Raw genomic sequence first — 23,459 nt, 5'->3', positions numbered from 1 at the left:
ACCAGGATTTATACGAAGGCATAGGCCCAGCGTCTCCTCAGCCATCCGTGGACCGTCTGTCAGTCACGTGGGCAGACGTTGAAGATACTTCCACAAAGTTGAACCTCTTTACTCCCGGTACTCCACCAGCTACTAGCATGGAAGTCCGATTTCCAGGTAATAAGTTAAAACTAATATAAGTCGAATTGTTCACGTACCTGTTTTGTGAGCATTTAATTTGTATATAATAACCAGGGATTTATTATAACCATGAATACTTAACACAGCTCCGCGTTAATAATGGAACGCCAGATGAAATAGAATTCGGCAAAATATGTTTAACATATCAATAAAAAAGTAGTTATTTCAATAGAAACATTGAAATGTCCCTTCCATTTTCACAAAGGTACCCATTATAATATATTCTGTTCCTGCTGTTAGTAACGGATTGCCTCGCTATTTAATATTTTATTGGATTGATGTTGTAGGTTACTAGTTAAGTATTAAAATAATATACGCACAGGTAATGTACTCGTACTTCGAAATTAAATGGCATTTGTAGGTAGCTACTGACGTTGGATAAATGCTTGTCTTCTCATGAGTGGTAAACGAGATGTAGTATCAGTGAATCAAACGTGGAAAAAAGTTTTCTTTTTATATATTTGAGCTATGGGTACCTTCCATTAGGCCTTCTCTTGGTGTAATAAAAAATAACAATATGTTTTTATAATTAAAATACAATAATATATTAAGCCACGATAGTTATGTAAAAACCACAATAGTCGCATATGTCAAATAAAAAGTTAATAAGGTTAAGAATAAAATGTAGTTAGGACACACAATTAATTAAGTTGGATTAGAACGACGGTAATTGTTCGACACACATAAACACCATTAGGCAACCACTGCTTCTATTCGATATACTGAAGTCAACTTTAACAGTTTACTTTGTCAAAATGGCAGTTATACAGCAACAATGATGATTCAAAATGATCGGCAAAAACTATTACTGCAAGTATTTATTTAAAGCAAAATAAGGAAAATTGAATAAAGACAATCTAAATGCAATTCCTGGACCGTTCCATTATTGAAAATTTGTGAGGTTTTATAATCCCGCAGAAAGCTAAATTTGTTCAATACATCCTGTGACATGATTTGATAAAAAAAAATCTCACAGGTTACACACAAGAAATGATAGAAAAAATATATATTCGTTTGGAATAATTTTCGATGTGAAAAAAATTGCAGAGATTTGCAGTAACGCGCGTTTATCCGTATTTTGCATTCCACGGGCTGTTCTATTGCAAGACTCCTACCATGAAATTCTCAATCGATTTCGGCCAATGTGCTTTATAAATTTAATCACTTGCATGCATCATACCTAATAATCACGACTTACCTGTGATTCCGCTGTATTATTTATTAAATTTCATTAATATCGGCGGCATTTTTTTGTGATTTTGAATCCAGGAACCTACTTATTCACAAAATTTATTTTACCTTAATTCCTAAATTGCATCAGAATCTATCCACATTTTTAGTTTTAACTTGCGTACTAACAATTTTAAAGCAATATTTTAGCTAATTTTTCATAATCGTAATACAATACCTATAATTTTATTATACTGCTTTTATTAATTAGACTTTTTTAAACCTACAGTCCAACAACAAGATCTTGTCGATAACCGAAAGTCACTGAAGTCGCATAATATGGACAACTTCTTAGTGACGTATCTGTCATGGCGGCAACTCGTGTCTAATTAATATATCGACTCTCTTTTTAGATGCGGCTCATTTTCTTCTTCGTAATAAACCAAAAGTTAACTAATAATAATTTTAATATCACCCCTTTTCGTTTTATATATATCTGTATTGTACAAAGCATCAAATTACGTAAATTGATAGATCTGTACACCACGAAAGAGTAAAATGACATGATAAATTTAGTGGCGTTCCTCATTTAACGCTTAACTGCATAGGAGAGGCTTGTTAGCTTACAGTTTTAACACGTAGACAAGAAGTTCTTGTTCGACAATAGCTATTTACTGCAGAAATGTGTGGTATTTCGATTATCGTACCTAACTTCAGTGGTGTTACAAGGGAAGGGATGTGTAAACAGGGTAGACGTCTCGTGCGCAGCTCGGATAGGGGCGCAGAATTGGTTTCGGCGCAAATTTTTTTGCGTTTTGACTGTTGTTGTGTTAACTGTTGATACTTAGTGGAAATGTATTGTTTTGAATTAAAATGAAATAGCCTGAAAACCAATTAATAATATCCTTTTAAAGCTGACAAAACCACTCCTGACTAATATTAAAATAATTGGAACTAGTACTACCTACATAATAGTATTGTGTTTTGTTTTAATTATTTAAAACAAGGTGTTTATGTGATAATAAATATTACGTTTATAGTCAATTAGTGTTTATCGATTGTATAGTCTTTCATCTGGTTAATTACCTATATTATGAAATGATGAAAATTCACTGTCTTTTCTTTATAAGTAAGACGTATATGAAGAGTTCTCTAATTGTTATATTAACAGAAAAAAAATTAAAAAAATTAGTGGCCCGTGTCATACAATTTTCATTATACTTTTATTATTACTTCGTGATTGAGGTAATCACGAAGAGATGCTTTACGTGGCTGGGACATGTGTTCTGGTTGCCGCCAGAGTGTGTGAGTGCGACACTTCACACCCTTGTGGCACAACCTCAAGGGTTCCGTCGCCGTGGCCAGCCCTCCCTCACCCTGCAGAGGTGCTATAAAAGTGCACTACGCGCTGCGGTTCTGGCATGGCGGGAGGCGCGAGAATTGGCGATGGACCGAAGGAAGTGGCGTGAACTTGTGCTTGCCTTATGCCCGAATGCTAGGCCTGACAGGGTGAAAGAAAAATAAGAATTATCTATTTCTGTGTATGGTAACCGGACACAATGGAACTATTTACATAGGTATTATTCATAGGTTGGTAGTAGGGATTGCAATACCGAATGAAAATATCAATACCGGTTTTTCAGTATTTCTTATTGAATACCGGTATTCGTTAAAACGTAAGTACCTACTTATCAATAAATATAGCTATTACAATCTCTTTTACAACATTATGATATAGAAAAACCTACCTACATTTATTATGGTGAAATTTAAAAATATGTATTCATCACAATACTGTAGAGTAGATGATTTCTACAAATAATTTAAATAGATTGATAATTTCAACTAAATCCCTCAAAAAAATAAGCACAGCTGCAGGAAAAGCTTCTTCAATTCAACACTTGTGATATAATAATAAGAATAATTGAACACTTTTGTTACAGATGTTTTTTATTTCGAAATAATATCAGTACTTATGTCAATTTATCGAGACAATTTTATAAATTGGTATATTTTTTATTTAATTGTGTTTTATTGTTATTTCACTATATTGGATTCAAGTCAATATTTTACATTTTATCAGCACATCACTTATACACTCAATTGATTAGGAAATATAGTACAAACCATAGACTATAGATACAGTACAAACTATGAGAAATAACATTAAATTCATCGTCAAAAACTTAAATGAGTAAGATTTCATAATACCGAAAATTTCGGTATTTTGGATTTTTAAAACCTGTATTTCGGTATTAATAATTACTGGAGTACCGGTTTAGAAATGCCGGTGTTGGTAGTAAGCAACGTTTCCTCTAAATTTTCTATTGTGTGTGCGGATCATCAACGCATCTGACAAAGTTTAAAATTTAAGTCAAAGTTCGACGAATTCGAACGCATAATATTCGGGAATATCTGTGTATTTAGACACGATTATGAATATCTTGTACAGAAAGCGTAGAAGCTTTTATTTTTATAGCCAATAGTACATTATCGATTAAAAATTTGACTAAAACACATCAGATTTTTTGCGCTCAGCGATCTCAATTCTATTCTTTCGTTCTTCGGGTGTTTCCGTCATTATTTTCAAAAGTCCATCTCTTTTCATATTTTTCAATTTCGTAATAGCTCCCGGTGTAGTTTTTGACTTAAATGGATTTAAGTTTAATACACAACCTCCATTCAATTCACGTATGGAAAGAAGCCTCCTTGCATATTTGCTGCGGAACATATGATGTGTTTGATACAATCATCTGTTTCTGAATAAACAAAAAATATATCACCAATTTTTACCTTTGCGAATGCATTGAAGATGGCATTTCTGTTTCGACGATTTCAGGGAGCCATTCCAATTTAAAATTATCGCAGGATTTCTTCTTAATGATCGCATTTGAAGTAATATCACATCCACTCCTTTTTGACATTTTTAGGGGATAAGTTTTATATAATTAATAAGTATAATAAATTATACTATATATTATGTAACTGTGCAAGCAATCGTATTGTTCACTTGAATTGTTTGTTACGTACAATAAACACACCTGCAGATCTTTATTACAAAAATTGATTATTAGTTTTGTATTATAAAAATTTTAAGTAAAAAACACTGTTTTTGGCACGAACACCTTTACTGATTAAAAAATAGTATAAGAACTGTGATGTTTTTACAATAAGGACTACTATGGGACTGTACTGGCAATGTTTCTTGCAAGTAACTCATTTAGTGCTCAGCCATGACTGGCGCGTTTGGAGTACTTGACCATTAGATATAATTAACGTGGTAAATGTGGTAATTAAAAGTTCAGCAATGATTGTGTTTTTAAGATGTCAAAGAATAAGAAATGAAGAGGGTCCGGCACATAGGTGGTCATTGCTAAACACTAAAATACGCAAGCATCTTTTTTTCGTATACTTTGGCATGCGATAGAACGGGACGGATATGATGATCTCTTCTTGAAACTTTCTTTTACAATATTTGAGCCGTTGCCCGGAATAATGTTGTATCCAACAAAACTGTCAATGTTGAGTTATTGATGGAATAATGTTGGGTATGTTATTATGCATCTTTTAAGGTAAGTATTATGGTCGGGAAACAATATTTAAGCTTGTGGCAGCATTTTAAAGTTATTGGTTTATGGAAGAACGTTGTCTATGCAGTTGTCAAAATGGCGTCGCCGTCCGTCAATATCACGGAGCGTGGCTTAATTCATATAAATAAAGGAAGAAAACGGACATCCAATGTTTTAAACTGGAGAGATAATAAAGCCAAGAAGTTGAAGGATGCAGGAAAAGAATATTTATCCAGAAAAAATATTATTAAACCTGCAATTGAGCCACCGAAACAGGTTTGTGGAATAATGTTGTATACGATTTGACAGTTCTATTGATGTCACGAATAAAATTACTATGTTCGACATATTATTCCTCGTCGAACGTTAATCGATTGTATTCAAATGATTTATCCATATTGTTATTTGATAATAATGCTTGCATTATATTACTCTTTATATTGTTACTTAATATAATACCTTTTCAAATTTTTTAATCGTTTCTTTCTATTTTTCGCAGGGTCGCGTTTGTGCCGAAAAATGTTTGAATCGCGGATGTGTTCTCGATTTTAACATTAAGACAGAAATACAATCAGCATTCAGGTTGCTAAATCATAATGGACAGAGTCATTATCTCGTCTCATGTATCGAGAAATTGAATGTCGGACGCCGTATTCAGAGAGCAGACGAAGATAGTGCTAATTATGATAATCACTCACCGATTGACTTATGCTTTGTGACCGTGAATTTGCTTTAATAGAGCAAAGGAAACGGGTTTCGAAGGTAATGGTGCCGGATCAGTGGAATCAGGTTATTAAAGAAAGCCGTCCAAACAACCCATTTCATATACAGAATATGGATCGCATTGACTTTAAAAATTTCACAGATGTTGAAAATGCAATGCAGAGACCAACAAAAATGAAGATCACTGGTGCCATTTGGCTTCAGCTCTCTGCTGATGATCCCACGACAATCAGAGCTCGAACCTCCCACAATGAACTGGAATCATGGACATCATACAGTCTTCTACCACCTCTTCGTGGAGGACGGGGAAGATTGGCTAACGTACGGAGAAATTTCATGCAGTTAGGGAGCTTGGAACTCACTCCAATGTACTCCAATCCGCTGCCAATCAAGGCTGCTAAGCTCAAAGACCTCAATGATATGTGTGAATTCATGCTAGATGAGCACGCTGCTTTCTATAAGGCACTATTGAGTGAAGTAGAATAAATAAAAAGCATTTTGTGGAATAATGTTGTATGTGAAATTTTCATATACAACATTATTCCATTAATTCACTATATTTTTTTGTAATAAATTCAAATTTAATTGTCTTTCTTCACACTTTATATTTTAAAACTCTTAATAATTGTTTGTTTATTGTATTTCAAATATAAAATGTAAAAAAACATAACTGATTTAGTTTTTTCCATTTTTCTCAAAACAAGAATATTGTTGGATACAACGTTATTCCGGGCAACGGCTCATTTTTGTGTGAGGACCGTGCGGGTTGTGAAAACATGTGTGCGACATATTCTGGTAGGTGTGCGCGCGCAAACGCGCACAGCTTAGAGCAATGATACTCAACCTTTTTTTCTTCGGGCCAAATACATATATTTGTAAAGTAACGCGGGCCGCATCACTACTGGTGTGACGAAAAAAATCATGAAACCTCCCCTTTTTTACAAAACATTTTTGAGATTTTAAAAATTATGCGTGTTTTTTAAATTAATCGTGTGCAATAGAAACACTCTTATACCAGATCTGATGTGGACCATAATGACAATCCTCTTCGGGTGTCACTATCTGTGCGTCAAAGTCGAAACGAATATCAAGACATACGAAATTCCTGATAATAAATGTGTTTCGGGCCGCACATAAAAGCTCAAAGGGCCGCATGTGGCTCGCGGGCCGCAGGTTGAGTATTGCTGGCTTAGAGGGAACATTAAAATTTATTAGTAGTAAGGTGTACGTAAGAGGCGCATTTATTTTATCGCTACTACCTCAGAAGCTAAAATACCTTGTAACGCCTACTTGGCTGTATAATGTTTCATTTGTAAAAATATTGAAACGATAAAATTACTTATAATTATTAGTTATTCACTTATAATTAAGTAAGTATAGAAATTAAAAAATATATAATAAATTTTTATAGAATAAGTATAGGATATATGAGTCGCTTAGAATCATAACTCACATATTCCAAAAATCAAGTTTTGAGATAATCGCTAAAAACCAACAGAGCACTATTTTTTGTAATTAGAAGAACAGTATTGAACTCCCTAGAATATTAATGAGTGAGAGAGTCGAATAACTTTTTTTTTTTAAATATATATACCTAATACTCCTAACGTTGCAGACATACAGCATACTATGAGAAATAGAGCTCCCCGATTGGTTAGGAAGGCGTTGGTGACAAAACTCTATTCTTTGAAATATACGACATATTACACCAACAATGAAGTTTGTCAACGATTTTCACATGGTTTAAATTAACTTTTAATACTCAACTATTTTTCGGTATATAGATTAATTCATTTAGAATCACTTGGCATATTTAACTAAAAAACGACAAAATTGCAATATGTGAGTTATGATTCTAAGCGACTCATATATTGAATAATCAGTTATTAAGACTATCAAGTTTAACAGTAAATAATACATATTTACATTCCTTTATTGAATATTCATGTTTGTGATCAGTACATTTTCAATATTTATCTAGATTCCCAACATCCAGAAGCAGAGGCTTCGGAAGACGAAGACTATTCAGCGTCAGTTTCGGCCATCATGCAGCGGAGAGCCAGCTCTCGCAGATCTCGTCGCGGCGCTGGCAGAAGCAGGAGGGCATCGTCTCCTTTTGGCGCCGCTGACGGGCCATCATCGACCGGTGCCAGGCGCCGATCGTCTGCATTCACCGTCAGCTCCGGAGAGTGAGTTATACTGTCAAATTTAAGTAATATTGTTTTCCCATTCTAGGTACGAATTATATCGAACCAGTCACACATGGTAATCACTCTCTTTTGAATTTACTTTGACTTTAACAAAATTTGTATTATTTATTACGTATTTTGTAGCTTAAAATATCATTCTGATACGAAACTTGACAAAGTGTAGATACCTACTCAAAATAAAATCCGAAAGAACATTCCGTATACCAACCTACATCAGAAAGACGTGCTGAAAAACGAACTATTTCCAACTTGTGGATTCGGCATTGGGTCACGTCAGCGGGCAGATATCATAATTATTACTATTTTTTGATTTTTGCTTTATTGCGTCCCACACCCTTACACAGAAATCGGCGACATTGTCATTTTAATATGTTTTTTAATCAACTTTATTGCGTACCTGCCTCTTATCTAGCATCGCGAACATCGCTAATCTATTCATTTGCGTATGGCGTGGAATTTTTTGACATTCCCACACATAGAACACCCCTTCATCCCTTGCCCGACCATCACCACTATCTACAAACCCATCCACCATTTTATATCAAACCCATTAGGCTAATGAAATCTTATCGAATAATCTTCGGTCATTTTCCTATGACCTGAATTAGTTTCGTGCTGTAGCGTAATTAATATAAAAGTGTTCGACTTTAAGAGAAAAAAGGTTTCTCTTGGCTTCACCGAACCCGCATATTTTTACACACATATGTATTTTTTGAAATATATGTATTGTTTTCGTATTATTATTTATTGTAATTATAAGAAACTATTCACGGAAATTTCTAAATCATAATCATTCTGCATTGCACATTATTAATGCTTATACACCATTTTTCATGTACATTTTGTTTTATTTCTTGGAATTATAATGGGAAGTAATAGTATGTACTTGCCATTATTAAAAATGTTGTATTTTCTATAAACTTAATACTAAGCATGTAGACAGTATTAGAGGTGACATTTTAAATAAATATAACAGTCTATCAATAATAAGTGTAATGACTAGGGAATCCAATCCCGAGCCAAAATTCTGATCCCGGGATTTCGGGATTACAATTTGACAATCCCGGGATCCCGGGACTGGTCCCGGGATTGGCATTTTTTCCACTGTTTATATAAAAATTTTATATTTACAAATAACATTGATAAAATCGGTCAAAAATAAATCTATAATTTATACTATTTAAGACATTTAATGTTAATAATGTATACGTTCAATCTTGGAAATACACAAGTTTAACGGAGTAAATAATATTGTAATATAAAATAATAATGTGAATGTAATAGGAGATTGCTGTTTCTGATAGTAAAAACCTAATGAATGGATTAGCGAGATTTAAAATAGAATAGCAAATAATCATGGCGTACTTATGGCCTTTCCGCTTCATAAATCTAATTAGTCAGCCAAATCTGAAACTCCGTAAAACGTATGGATATCATGGTGGAATAACTTTGTTAATAGTGCGAAGCATTGTTTTTTTTCCAATCTTTAAATTTTTAATAATTTATGTGAAAAAATAAAATGAATCGGCAACCTACACATGGGTATAAATCAAACTTCATTCAAACTAAGTTTATTTCTACTATAGCTATTTTTTATTGAAAGTATTTTTTCTGTTATATTTTCGCTTTTATTTTATTTTCCATAAAAATTGATAAAAAAAATCAATCCCGAAATCCCGGGATCATGTTTATCAATCCCGGGATTCATAGGTATTGAAAATAGCTCGGGATCCCGGGATTGGAATCGCTAGTAATGACAACACTATTCTTAACCTCTTTGAATGAGAACGCATTATATGTATCATATAAAATATTTTACAATCCGCAAACACATTAAAACGTTATTTTGTTTAAAAATACAATTCACAAAGAATTAGGTATAAAAAAATGATATATTAGTTTATGGACCAAACATAATATATCGTGCAAAAGCATCAATTTTATCTTGTACCCAAATCAACGAAATAACACTACTTACATTCATAGTTTTTTACTAACACTAAATTATTAAGGGTTTCAGACCTGTCGATCTGAATTATTATCCTGAATTTTGAAAATAATGATCATTTCAATATTTTAAATTTGCAGCCATTGATGAAAAAAATAATATCGCGGTCGAAAATTCAATATATTTATGGAAGTTGAGATATATTACAAAGATTTTCTGATTCACAATGAAGTAAGGTGGATCATCAAAGGATATTATGTTCTTGTTAAGTTTCAAGAGTGTATTACGTGGAATAAGAACATTTTAATCAACGGCTTTTAAAACTAGCATTTTTGAACGATCTAACGTCAATATTGAATGAGATAAATTTTGAAATCAAGAACCATTACCGATAATATGATTTTTTCAGTCAATTCTTTCAAACAGAAATTATTAGTAGGTATGCATATAAAAAAACTACGATAGACGGAATATACTCATTTTTTTTTAATTCGAAAGATTAGTATAAACGAAAATTATTTCACTATATTAGAATAAATTGGATTAATTTAACAAGAGGTTTACTTATTTTAATGAGATTCATAAAATTTTCAGTTTCTTATCATCGCCTTTAAATAAATATAAAACCATTGCAATGATTTTACTAATGGACGTGGGTAATTTCGAATTACAGTTGATTGATTTGAAAAATGACTCATATTATGTAAAATAAGTTTATCTTCGAATTTTAGTATCTTTTGGAAGTACATAATATTTATGTGAATCTTCTTTTTCTCATATGAAATTATTAAATTAAATCCAAATATCGAACACGTTTGACCGCTGATCACCGATGACTGTTTGCGAATTATGCTGATGCCGAATTATTTGACAATTGCCAATGATCGCTAATTATACAAATTATTTATAAAATGTAATTAAATTAATGAAAAATTGTACGAATATTTTTTTTTATTCTTCCTCGCTTCCCAATATCTATAAAAAATACAAAAACATTAACAATTATTTTGTTTTGGCAAATATTTCAAGATAAGTGCCTTTTGAAATGAATATTTGAAACTTTGAAGAACTAAAAAAAAAACAACAAAAATTCCTATAAGATTATTATTGGATAAATTATTAAAATAGGGTCTACCTAGCTCATTCGGTATACTTCCATGTAGGTATCTATTTTTTTTATATACTTAGGTATATATACTCTCTATACTGTTTTTCTGCAACTATTTTATTTTATTTTTATAATATAAGTACTGTTTTAATATAATTTTTGTTTTTAAATGTCATATTGTGAACGTCTTAAATTTATAATTTATTTTGTAATGTTTGCTATAATATGTAAAATAAATTTTTAGTTGAATTACTACTTCGGAATGTAAGATTAAGGCGAATTTGGATATTTTCGTATGATCTCGATAATATTCGTGTGAATCGTGCTTAAAAATAGGAATTATTCCTATTCGGTCACGAATCCAGGGAGCGACTCAAAACAGATTTTTCAAGATTGGAATGAACGTGGTAAACGATCGGACCAGTCGATCGGCCTGTTACTGTCAATGTAATTTGTGCTTCACAATTATGCAATATCGATGGTTGAATTTTCAAATTGAATTAAGGTTTTTACTATTCCATTCGACATTTTATTGATTAATGTTTAACTTTTTTGCAATCTTCAATATAATGACTACCTACCTCTTTGTCGCTCTATACGTCTTTTCATTTTCCAAATGATGGTCCCTCTAAATTTACTGCCGTACATTTATTTGTAAATTAAAGGACTGCCATTTCCATGGAAGACACTCCTCAGGAAGTGACGCAGGAGCAAATTTACGAAAACATCAGGCTGCACAAAGAAGTTCTGGGGTCGGTGAAGCAGCAACCATGGGGAATGAGGAGGAAACTTAGATTGGTCAATCAGGTATGTACCTATACATTCAGTTACCATTCATTATGTTACCTAGTTTTATAACATTTTAGAAGTAACCATTGTTACCAGTGACATGTATATATATAAAGTTATTTAATAGTGAAATAACTACGCAGATAATATTAAAAAATTGTATAATATAATAATGAAACTGTCTCTAAGCAGCGCATCACCTGCTTAGTCTAATGGGATGTCACTGGTTTGAACATAAATTTTGGGAACTCTATATTCATATTATTAAATAAGCTACTCGAAGGTTTAGAGTTATCTTATTCAAAATAAATGATTTTTATGTATGTACTTAATTGTACCCATTTTTAATTTTTATCAGATCTCTTCTAAACACTACTTTTTTATAGGTTCCAGTTAAACAATGCTTTGGGTTCGGTTCCAATCCCATAAAACAATAGATTATGTAGTTTTATTAGAAATCAAAAAAAAAATCAATAGTTATGAGTAGTTACTTAGACATCATATAAATAATAATATACAAATTATCCGAAATTTGAAGGTCTTTAAGGATATTGTTAAAGAAAATGTCTGTATCTTGATTTATTGCTCGAAATGCTGAAACTTTTTTTATTATTAAAATATTTTTGTTAACATTACAATTTTTGTAAAGTACTTTAATAATTTATTGTATGTTTGAGACACCCTTTTAAATCTTGAGACGACTGAATTGAGCATTGATATACTACTGGATGAATCATATTATGCTTCTTAAAATGACGCCCGATTTTCAGCGACTCTGCTAGTGTTAAAACTTACTGTTTTAATATCAGCGGACTTAACTCGATATAAGCTCACTAAATATTTTTCTCAAAAACGACCTGGCAATAATTATGAGTAAGCCCGATCTAGCTTGCATCTTACTCTAACTAATAGTCAGCGCATGACGACTTGCTCTGTCCGCTCAGACATGAATTTTTGGTAGCTTGCAAGCTTTGGGTTGCAGACACCCTTAGGATCACTATTCCAAGAACGCAAATATAGTTTTACAGCCAGGGCAATACGGGTGAAATTCGGGAATCCATGTTAATGGTCTTAACGCATTATACCTACAAGGAAATATTATAAGACGATATTAATTATATTATCTTCTTTTGTGGTACATTTTTAAAATGATACTTGGTATGGGAACTCCTCATCTAGTAGTATATCAATGGAATTGAGTCATGTTGCGTTAGTCGGCTTGCACATCGGAACTCGTCTCGCCTTAAAACGTGACGAATACGTCGATGTGATTAACGAAACAACATAACACGACTTGCCAAATGGAGCTTCGCAGATTGATCGAATACAACTTTTGTTTTGTTGAAAAAAACATTTGGCTGTTGCATCCTTCTCGGGCTCCGAGTCGGAGGGTCGAAGTCACAAAGAAACACCTACAAATTTGTCATTCCTATACCGGCTCGCCGATCGCCGCGTTGAAATAGCAATACGTTTCGAAGGCTACGCGCGACTGTCGCTAGATAGTGTCATGCAACACTGGCCGCCCGTTCTCGGAAGTTTTGATTTATGGCGGTCAGGCACACGAGGCGAGTTGTGATGTGCGAGCCGGCTTACAGAAACGCGCCACCTTGACATTTTGACACAACAGACTTGACATTTTCTGCAAGCGTAATAATTTATAAGAAATGGGAAAATGGGGAATAACTATATTATCTACATTTTGATCGCTTCATCTTCCACTTCACTTCAACTTTTAAATTCTGGTTTGAACACCGAGTAGTTTTGTGCATGCATCAAGCAGATTTTGTTGGACGCATTCGCCTCGCTGTCTATAGGTACCTGTGCAACAAAGTTTTTACTTACGGCACGTCATATATAGATAGTACACGTAAACGGATTCGCAAGAACTAACAAATGCATAGGTGATGGATCTACGTGCGCTAGCATTTTCAACACAACACACTTTTGAAACCGGTTTGAGAGTCAGGAAATATGCAGACTACGCATGCACCGCGATCCATTCATCTAGCGAACGAAAAAAGTCAGAATGTGGACAGGGATAATGATGAACAACAGTCGGGAAAACAGAAAACTAGTACATTACCTACCCCAAAAATTTGTGGTCACAATGAAGAGTGGCTTCTGCCACATGGCTTCTGAAAACATTTCCAACAATATCTCGTCATTACCCGCGATTCTAATAATAAATGAACGACCGTTAAAAACACAAACTTAAACCGACAACTTAAACACTACACTTTGCTCATTCGATGCAAATGAATGTTAATTGTTAAGGGGGTACATGCTCAGCGTAGGTCAAAATGGAGCTTTTATTGCATTTTCAAAGCATGATCCTGGCCATTCCGTAAACGTTGTGGATAATCTATTTATATAATTTTGAAGCCTTATTATCCATTATATTTATTTTAAACATTTTATGACTACATAAAGTATTTTTATTACACAAAATAGTATTCTTTTAAACCTCTCGCTGTAATGTTTTAGAAAATAGTCATATTTCAGTACATGCATGTGCAGTGGTGTTAAGATTTCTTACATTTATTAATTTTTAAACGCATTTATAAAACTATCAGTATAATTTATGTCGACATTATTATAGTGAAATATTTACGTTAAAAAATAATATTGATAATATCTGTGATACCAAATTTGACAAGAATTAGGCATTTTATTATTCAAAAAATAGGCAAGATTTACACATTTGAAGACATTTCTAAAGATACTAATTATAAGCTATGTCTTTGACCATTCAAGTGTGATAAACATCCTACGAATAATGATTGCTTTATAATAATTATTGACCTAAGAATAAGGTAGTGTTTTTTTGAAATACGCCATTTCTATTGGCATTCCCCAGTGGTTAAGCTACAACATACGGCCGTACCCATAATTGACATACTAAAACTGAAGTAGGGAGTAAGATCATGTTAACGCGCGTGTTTGAACATAAACAGTCTGCGCCGACTTAAAACACACATTTCGGTGTTTCCAATTAATTATCAATGTTATAACTACAATAACGTGACCAAAAAGCTTACCTCCATTCCTAAAGGAAGAACCTAACCTCTAATGACATCTTCCCATACAACGCCGTGTGCTCATAAGCTGTTTTTGTCACTTTATATAAGCTGCTAAAATGTATGTCACAAATGAGAATTTATAATAATAAGTAATAAATAATAATCATAGTTGGTTTGACAATTATTTAAAATTGTCGTCAAATTAAAATGCAGATCAAAATATTATGTAAGCATATACAATAGTTTACTCAATAATATGGTAGATTTATATAATATGATGCATTTCCATCACCACCCTCATCTATGCACAGTCGTGGACATGCACGGCTGCCTTCCATGACGCTATATATGCGTCTGAAAGAAGTTATTATAAGTGCTCATTCCGTCCCGAGATGGAGCCGCACGGGACTGATGCTGCAACCAATGTTGCCATTACCACACAGTGCGCTTCTGGTGAAGCTAGCGCTCACCGATAGTCCTGTTAGTAATGACACGACCTGAAGTTAGTTGGAAAAAATGACCGCCACCCATCATAACATACCAAAATGTTACATAGATACACCTTTTGAAAAGGTTTCAGCGTAAAAATATATTTGTAAATGTACCTAATAGTATCATAGTCTTCGGCCTGTTTCAATCCACCATTGTCTGCTGGATGAAGACGTTCTTAAGCTCTTTTCACTATTATCGGTTTCTTATTCTTTGCTGCTACAACAGTCTTTCAGTTTTGGGTATCGGCTATGCTAGGCAACATATTCTTTGTCGCCTGTTTCCAGACAGCATATTAAAAAAAATCCGTTGATCTACTTTGATAATGAAAGGCAAACATTTCACTAATTTGCTAATAAAATGGGCATTGAAGTAAGCGTTGCCTTTTTGGTGTGCGTTGAGCGATGCCAATAAACGCCTTCGTAGATTCCATATCATGCCACACCGCCTCCTCTTGGCATACTGCCTTATTACCTGATAATTAACTAGTGACTTTTTTTTATTATGCCATCTGAATCATTCCTAGTGACCTGGGTTTTGCCTTTCACCATCTTTAAACACTATATTGTATACCTTCTCCTTCACTTGGTCGCTCTAGCGCGCCGATGCCATTCCCTTGTTTTGATTTCCCTGGAGGCTACCCAAAAACACTATTCCAGGTCATCTAGGCGTGCCGAACAATAATATGTCAAAATAATTGCAGAATGCATCTCAAACAATATATTGTCGAGAGCTGTTCCTTCCGGCTCTCACATCAAAACTCGTTTCGCCTTAAAACGTGTCAAATACGTCGATGTAACGCCATCGTTATTCAACACAAATAACAAAACACACGTTGCCAAATGGAGCTCCGCAGATTGGTCGAACGCGACTGTTTCGTTTGAAAAAAACATCTGGCTGTTGCAATCGACAAGTTGCATCCTTCTCGGGCTCCGAGTCGAAGGATCGAAGTCACATGCTAATACCTAGGAATTGTTCATTCCTATACCGGCTCGCCGATTACCACATTCAAATATAATATATACGCTTAGAGCGAAGCCTCGCGGGCAAAGAGTACGCAATAGCGGTGCGTCCTCACTTCCGCTCGCAGTCGGAATACAGCGGTCTCGCGACGCAGCGCATCGACATTTCGCTATGTAGATGTGCGCGGTATCCACAAGCAACACTGGATCCCAGTTCTCGTAAGGTTTGATCGGCACACGGAGTTTTGATGTGAGAGCCGGTTTATACAACAGACTGTAGGTAAGTAAAAGAATGTCTACTTACTCTAGTTAATAGTATTATTTATATTGTGTAATGATTATAAGGCGCCAATTTTTACTATTTGGTAGGCCAAGGCTTACATAAAACGTCACGAAGGAGCCTTGCAGGAGAGACTTGCGCAGTCCAAATGTACCCGCGATATTGTCGCCAGATTCAATATCCTACTTGCAACGGTGAGTAAACCGATTTTATAATATGTTATGCAATATTTTATTAATATAATTTATAATATTATAGTAAGCCGTCATAAACAAAATCTAGACAAATAAATTACTTGGTATTCTAATCGCAGTTAGGTATATACTTTTACTACCCGTTAGTATATATAATAATAAAGTCTTCAAATAACAGATATTTTATTTACTCAACTTGGCTTTCTATAAGTTTAGTTAATTGTATCACGAGCTGTATGGCATGTTGCACCATGGACATATTATCATCCAGATCAAAATCATCCTAATTCCGTGCCAGAAAAATTCAGTAACTAATCATGTTTCTGTTGCGTTCTCCATTGACAGTAACTGCATTGACATTTTCGTTTTAAAAAAAATACGATCCAATTATACCTCCAGACCATAAACCATCCCAAACTGTTAATTTTTGTAGATGTAAAGGTGTTTCGTGTGGGGTTTCATCAGGGCTCGAAATGGACCGGAACGCACCGGAGCGCCGTTCCGGTTCACACAATCCCCAAAATTATCGCTCCGTCTCGTGTAAATATTAATTTGACCGTCTGAGCGAGATATGTCATATAATAAAAAAAATCTAACACAATCGTTTTTTTTTAACATATATGTATAGAATTAGATAAGTAACAGTGTTATTATTTTCGTAAAATTATCAAGCGCTCCGGTTCGTAAAATTTTCCATTTCGAGCGCTGGGTTTCATTACTCCAAATGCGACAATTGTGCTTATTTACGAAGCCGTTTAACCATACATGAGCTTAATGTGTCTGTTTCAAATTACTCTAAAGCATAATCAGCAAAAATTTCACGCATCAAATGGTAATTATGTTTAAATTCTTGTGTTAACTATATTTTATACGACTTTAAATGCAAAACTATATGAAGATTATCCCATGTGGTGCCATAAGAACGTTCAAGTGTTTGAGAACGACGTGTAATTGTTACGTAACGTATCGTGTAACGTGTAACGTAGGTACGTTTACGTTTACGACGGGTGGGATTTTTAAACGAAACGTAGTTCGAATAGATTCATTATTGCTGTTATCAATTTTAACAATTTGATACCCTGTATATCTTTCCATGATGATTTGCCAAATAATACTGAGTACAAATCTAAATTTTGAGAATCAGAAAAAAATTACTGCTATAACGTTTTAAAAATCTATAGTATTAATCTGATAACCCTTTACATTCAAAACTACAAATTATTTTAAAAAACCTCAGAAACATACATATTAGAAATAGTTCTAGAAAAAAGGTAGACTGAGGGGATCTCGAACTCACGTTTTTCACTTTCCGGGTGTGCTTTGGTATATAAGCTATCGATCGGTACATCAGGTAATTATTTCTTATATTTACGTTTAAGCTTTAAACTGAGGTAAATAAGTACTTCAAATTCCGCCAATCAGGAGGCAAACACTTCTGAGAAAACATAATATTATTATAACCAATAGAAAAAATCTGTTTGAAAAAAGTAAGACAATCGAACCCTGCATCTCCTAGGTTTACGGTCCGTGCATTATCCTCTATGCTACAAGGTGACATACTACTTGCGACAGATATATTATTTGTTGTGAATTATATGTTGAATAAAAAAATAGTTGATACCTATAAAGGATTCTTAATATTGCCAATTATAATCAATAAGGCTTGAAAGTTTAATTTCAGAATGTATTTTGGATTTATTTCGCCTGCCCTAAATATCAGCGTAAATGACGTGAAAATTTCAAACACTTCAAGTTTGGCTATATAAGATACATACTTATAGAGATATAGAGAATAATAATAAACTATAGTGGGTATATTGTAATAAGTTAAAATTTGTGATCTTCTGTCAGTTTTTGTTTATTTATATATAAGTTTATATTTTTCATAAAACAACTTTGAACCTTTAAATTTTTTTTATCGAATCGAGAAAATAAGCTACAATGGTGATTTTTATAAAACTGGTTTTATTAATACTTTTCTTGGTCGTGTCCTCATGGCTGAAGATTGTGACTATCTTTGAATTTTGTCATCCTTTGAGCGACCAAGACATTCCATTCCTCTCGATCTTCCGCTTAACTCTGGGCAGAAGGAATAGTGCCGCAGTCAGCTCCTTCACATGGTCGCTCCAGCGCGCCGACGCTTTTCCTCTGCTTCGCCTTCCCTGGAGGCCATCCATAACCACCAGTCTCTCCAGGTTGTCCGGTCTGCGCCAGACAATATGTCCAAAAAAACTTTAGAATTCGACTCAGACCTGTCATATAGTCGAGAGCCGTTTCTTTATCTGCAGTCTCTGGATGATTGAATGGTTCGTCATGTGCTCTGTACAAGATATACGAAGCATTCGGCTTGTTTCTAAGTTTTGAAGTATACCTGCTGTTGGTAGAAGGTTACCCCGATCGACAACCATTAACTTTGGCTAATTACTATTAATAAGGAGGCCGTATTTGGGACTCTCTTCCTCTACCCGGTGTAGCAGCTCTGTGACAGACCGCTCAAACAGACCTGCTACAACTATTTACTATTATTACATATTTCAATAATTTGGATTCACCAATAGGAACTATTTGTATTTTTTTAGATTATGAAATTACAGGCCAGACAATGAAGTTTTACAATGATATTTTTAGAAGCAAGACTATTTAAAATAAGTAATCTACATACTATCTAAAAATATTTGTATCCACAATCTGTAAAAAATACATTTGAATTGGTACCGTAATAAAATGTTGTCATATGAACATGGAACTAAATGATTGATTTGACTTTAACCAAATCAAACTTAGGTTGCAGTAGCGAAGACTTCGTACTCAACGATTATTATAAATTATGTTTGCCGTGCTTTGTAAAAAATATGATAAATTGTTTAATATAAAATGATAATGTGATTGCCACATAATTGTGCAAATTGATATATAAATTCATTCTAACATCTCTATAAATATGGCTAATGCCATCCCTAAGAGATTTTATATGTTGAGAATGGCCTCTGCAACGTGCCCAAAACGTCAAAGAAAGAATAAAGGAGAGCATGTGGTGGACAGTGACAACCCAAAAATCTATTACGTTAACGTTGAAAGTTTCAAAAGTATTAATTGATTTCTTTATAAGTCAAGTTAATAATTGAAATATAATGTTTAATATTTTAGGTACTCGTAGGATCTAATTGATTGCTTATTAAGTAGCATTCGCTATGTACTGTAACATCTACAAAGAGGGTAGAAGATTGAAGGTATCAACTTCGATATGCTTTATTCGTTCATATATAATATATCCGAGGTGGTTTTTACAGGAAACTATCGGGGACATTAGAGTCAAACATTACTATCATAAAGCCTGGAAGACTAATAGTATGGTCAGCAAGACAATGAAATGTTTAGTCTTTATCGCGTGAGAGTGAGGCAAGCTATTCGACTGGCCTATATTATGTTCTGGAGCATATATACACGGTAGAAGATTGCATTCTCGAAAATTCTAAATAGTTTTGGGACTATGTTAAATATTTAAGAAGGGGAGGTGGTTTTGTCAATTCAATGAGTTGGAAGAGTGAAGAAGTGACCGGACTTGTGGGAGTGTGTGTGACCGGGTGTAGTAGAAGCATTTTCCGGTCACTTTTGATCTCTCTACGCAAGTCCAGACTCTTATATATTTAATCTTATAATATAGACGGGTATCTTTCTGGAAATGTGGACGATCTCCAAGTGCATAACATGATTTCTCCAAAAATAGGGTTATTTATAATGAATGAACAGCACAGATTCAGAGTAGACCGATCAATGAAAACTAATGGTAACTATATGGTATTTGTATATTAATTATCGTCAGTACTATATAGAGGCCATCAAGTTAAATGTTCTTACAATGACTTCTCAAAAGCATTTAACAGAGTCGACAATAACATCCTATTGGACAAACTTTGATCTTTGAAGTTATTTGGGAATCATTTTAGGAATCGTCAACAACACGTATCGTACGGTGTCTATCAGAAATTCAATACATTTTCTGGTGTCCTTCAGGGCTCAAACTTGGAGCCACTTCCGCTTGTTGTCACCTTGGACGATTGTCGTCAACTCGAACTTGATATAGATACACAGAGCAAGCGTAACCAAATGGACTTTAACATTGATACTTAAGCTGTATGATAAATCAGGTAAAATTCTAAGTAAAGAAGTCACCATCGCAAATTTCACATAACATCATAGGTATATCAAGTATCATCTGTTACTAAGCTACATTAACGATTCCAGGAAGATTTGTCATCTTGTTTATTTTTAACAGCTACTGAAAGCAGACAACCTCTAATACTTTTGGAAACTGGAAAAAAAATGAATTTGGGGTGTTGATAAAACATTATTTTTGCGTGGAAAAACCATTAAAAACCAAAATAAAGCTTGAAAAATCATCGCTGTAGGATTGGTTTCCCGAATAGACCAAATGTTCAGGAGACGAAAAACAAATTTCATAATCCTATATTTAAATACATGGAGATATTTAAATTGTTATTTTTACAGCGTATGAATGATGTATTCTTTACCATTACAAAGTAATTTAAAGAAATGGATGGTTCTAGTCCAATTAAATATAAAAAAATATTCTGCATTAAGAGGTCGATTTCGACAAAAACGGATATTCGGCAAACCAATCTTATAGCGACGAAATATTACGGCGACTCTTCGCCGACGATTAAAATGATTCGAAGAAAAAATGAAGTGGTTGAACGATTTTATTTATAGGCATTCGAGCTCAAGTAGTGATGCCGAGCGTTCAGTGCACCAAATTGAGGTCACTACACCAGAAGTTATTGAAAAAATCCATGATATTGTGATAGACGACCGATTAGTGAAAACGGTTGAGATTGTTGAGTCTATAGCACACAAAAAAAGAGTTCCCTGGTCTATACCCATCCTAATCAAATGGGTTCAAACCATTTTTCATAATAATTTCAATGTGAAAAAGCTCTCCACAAGATGCTTGCCGCGATTGCTCACAATTAGAGTTGGGTATTTCCCGAGAAAATCTCAATCTCAAGATTCGGATTTCCATAAAAGAATTTTCGAGATATCGGGGAATTTAAAAAAACCAAAAAAAATTCTAAAATCAGTGTAAAACTGGCAAATCCAAAAAAAACATGATTTTTTATTAATGTAAGAAAACAAACAAAATTGAAGTAGGAAAACAAAAATAATTCAAAACATTACTTATTAAAATGGATTTTCAAAAAACACAGACTTAATCGCTGTCTCTGACAATTGCGTATGCTTTTGAGACACAAAATTCCCTGATGTTGCAAAAATTGCGCACATTTTGAGTCGACGTTGGCTTAATTGTGTTAAATGCCCCGATCCTTCTTTGAACTTTTTGTGTTTTCTATCCACTTTCCGAAATGTTAAAAATTTCAATTCTCGAGATTCAGGATTGAAAATCTCGAAAATTTCTCGAGAATTCCCGAAACCCAACTCTACTCACAATCGAATATATACGCACAAGTGTGATAAATTCAAATGCATATTTGAAGATGTTTAAGCATAATCCAAATAAATTTCTGCATTAATTTATAACTGTAGACAAAACATGGATCCATCACTATACATCAAAGATCAAGGTACAGTGGAAACAGTGGATTTCTCCTATGAATTTTTGGTAGGTATGCACGTGGCATTATCTACATCGACTACGTTATAGGGGAAAATCGATTACTGAGCAATATTACTGCAATTTATTAGACCGTTTCACCGACACTGGAAAATAATTCCATTTTGCGAGGAAAAATGTACTTTTCCACCAAGACAATGAACGGATATACACGTGTGTCGTTTCCATGGCAAACTTGCATGAATTTTGGTATACATTGTTTCCTATTTTAAAATTCAAAGAAATGGCTCAGCTTAAAAATATTTGACGCTAACGACGAGGTTATCAATGAAAAAACGCCTATTTTGAACGGTTGTAGAAATCGTATTATTTGGAAGGGATCACAAAATTAGAAAAATGCTGGACGAAGTGTATAGAGCTAAAAGGGAATAATGTTGAAAAATAAAACAATTTTTTGCTGAATAAAATGTTCCTTGTTTCATTTTTACCAGACTTATCATACTACCCTCGTATATCCAATATTTTATCGTTTAGTAGAGACTCGCAAGTGTCCAATAATATTCGATGCATGAGTTCTTTCAAAAAATACCATCCGTAAGGGATCTTGGGATTAACTTTTACAAGAAACTGCCATTTAGTGGCCATTTTAGCTATCATTTATAAAAAGGCGCTACAGTGAGGGAATTTCTCTTATGTACGTTCATTTTGGATGTTATTGTATTAAACATCTGCTATAATTCCTTGGATAGAAGCCGACTTGAGAGTCGGTTAATTTTTGGCCCCGCATCAGTTGAAATAGGTAAGTCAGAAATAATGGGAACTGAAATACACGACGGGTAAGGCGATAGCAGGTAACGACTCGAGTAAGGAAGAATCCGGGTTAAACTTACACACGTGTTAAGAATACGTTTTACATCGAATACTAAAAACTGCTCTCGGTTTATGCATTTACGCTCATTTAATGTTGGTGTATTACACACACTATTACACGTGCATAATGCGTGCTTCATTTTCGTAGGACACTCACACATTCAAAAGCCTGCTTCGCCATGCGGCGTATTGAATATTGCCTATCGGTATTCTATTTATTATCTGTTCTGTGCTTAAGCCACTTGAACCAAACTTTTCGGATGTGACAGTATTAAAAATCCTTTATAATTCCTTAGTTAGAAGCCGGCCTGAGAGTGGGTCGATTGTTTTTGCCCTGCATCAGTTGAAATATGATCT

At 33.9% G+C, this 23,459-nt stretch overlaps 1 protein-coding gene across 1 annotated transcript in view; it reads left to right on the top strand.

Moving 5' to 3' along the window:
• The window catches only part of LOC147079908 (transmembrane channel-like protein), a 102,248-nt gene that overhangs the window by 44,804 nt on the left and 33,985 nt on the right, over window positions 1-23,459 (top strand). Inside the window, exons 4-7 of the mRNA XM_085945884.1 lie at window positions 6-117; window positions 7,639-7,831; window positions 11,574-11,715; window positions 16,538-16,642. Of these exons, the coding sequence (XP_085802010.1) occupies window positions 6-117; window positions 7,639-7,831; window positions 11,574-11,715; window positions 16,538-16,642 (552 nt within the window). The remainder of the gene's footprint in view (window positions 1-5; window positions 118-7,638; window positions 7,832-11,573; window positions 11,716-16,537; window positions 16,643-23,459) is intronic.

The sequence above is a fragment of the Rhyacophila brunnea genome, unplaced genomic scaffold, assembly GCF_057557595.1.
Source record: "Rhyacophila brunnea isolate RB1 unplaced genomic scaffold, BYU_Rbru_1.0 scaffold_1, whole genome shotgun sequence".
NCBI classification, from domain to species: Eukaryota; Metazoa; Arthropoda; class Insecta; order Trichoptera; family Rhyacophilidae; genus Rhyacophila; species Rhyacophila brunnea.
Note: the sequence above shows the minus strand (reverse complement) of the source record. Positions and strands in the feature narration are given on the sequence as shown.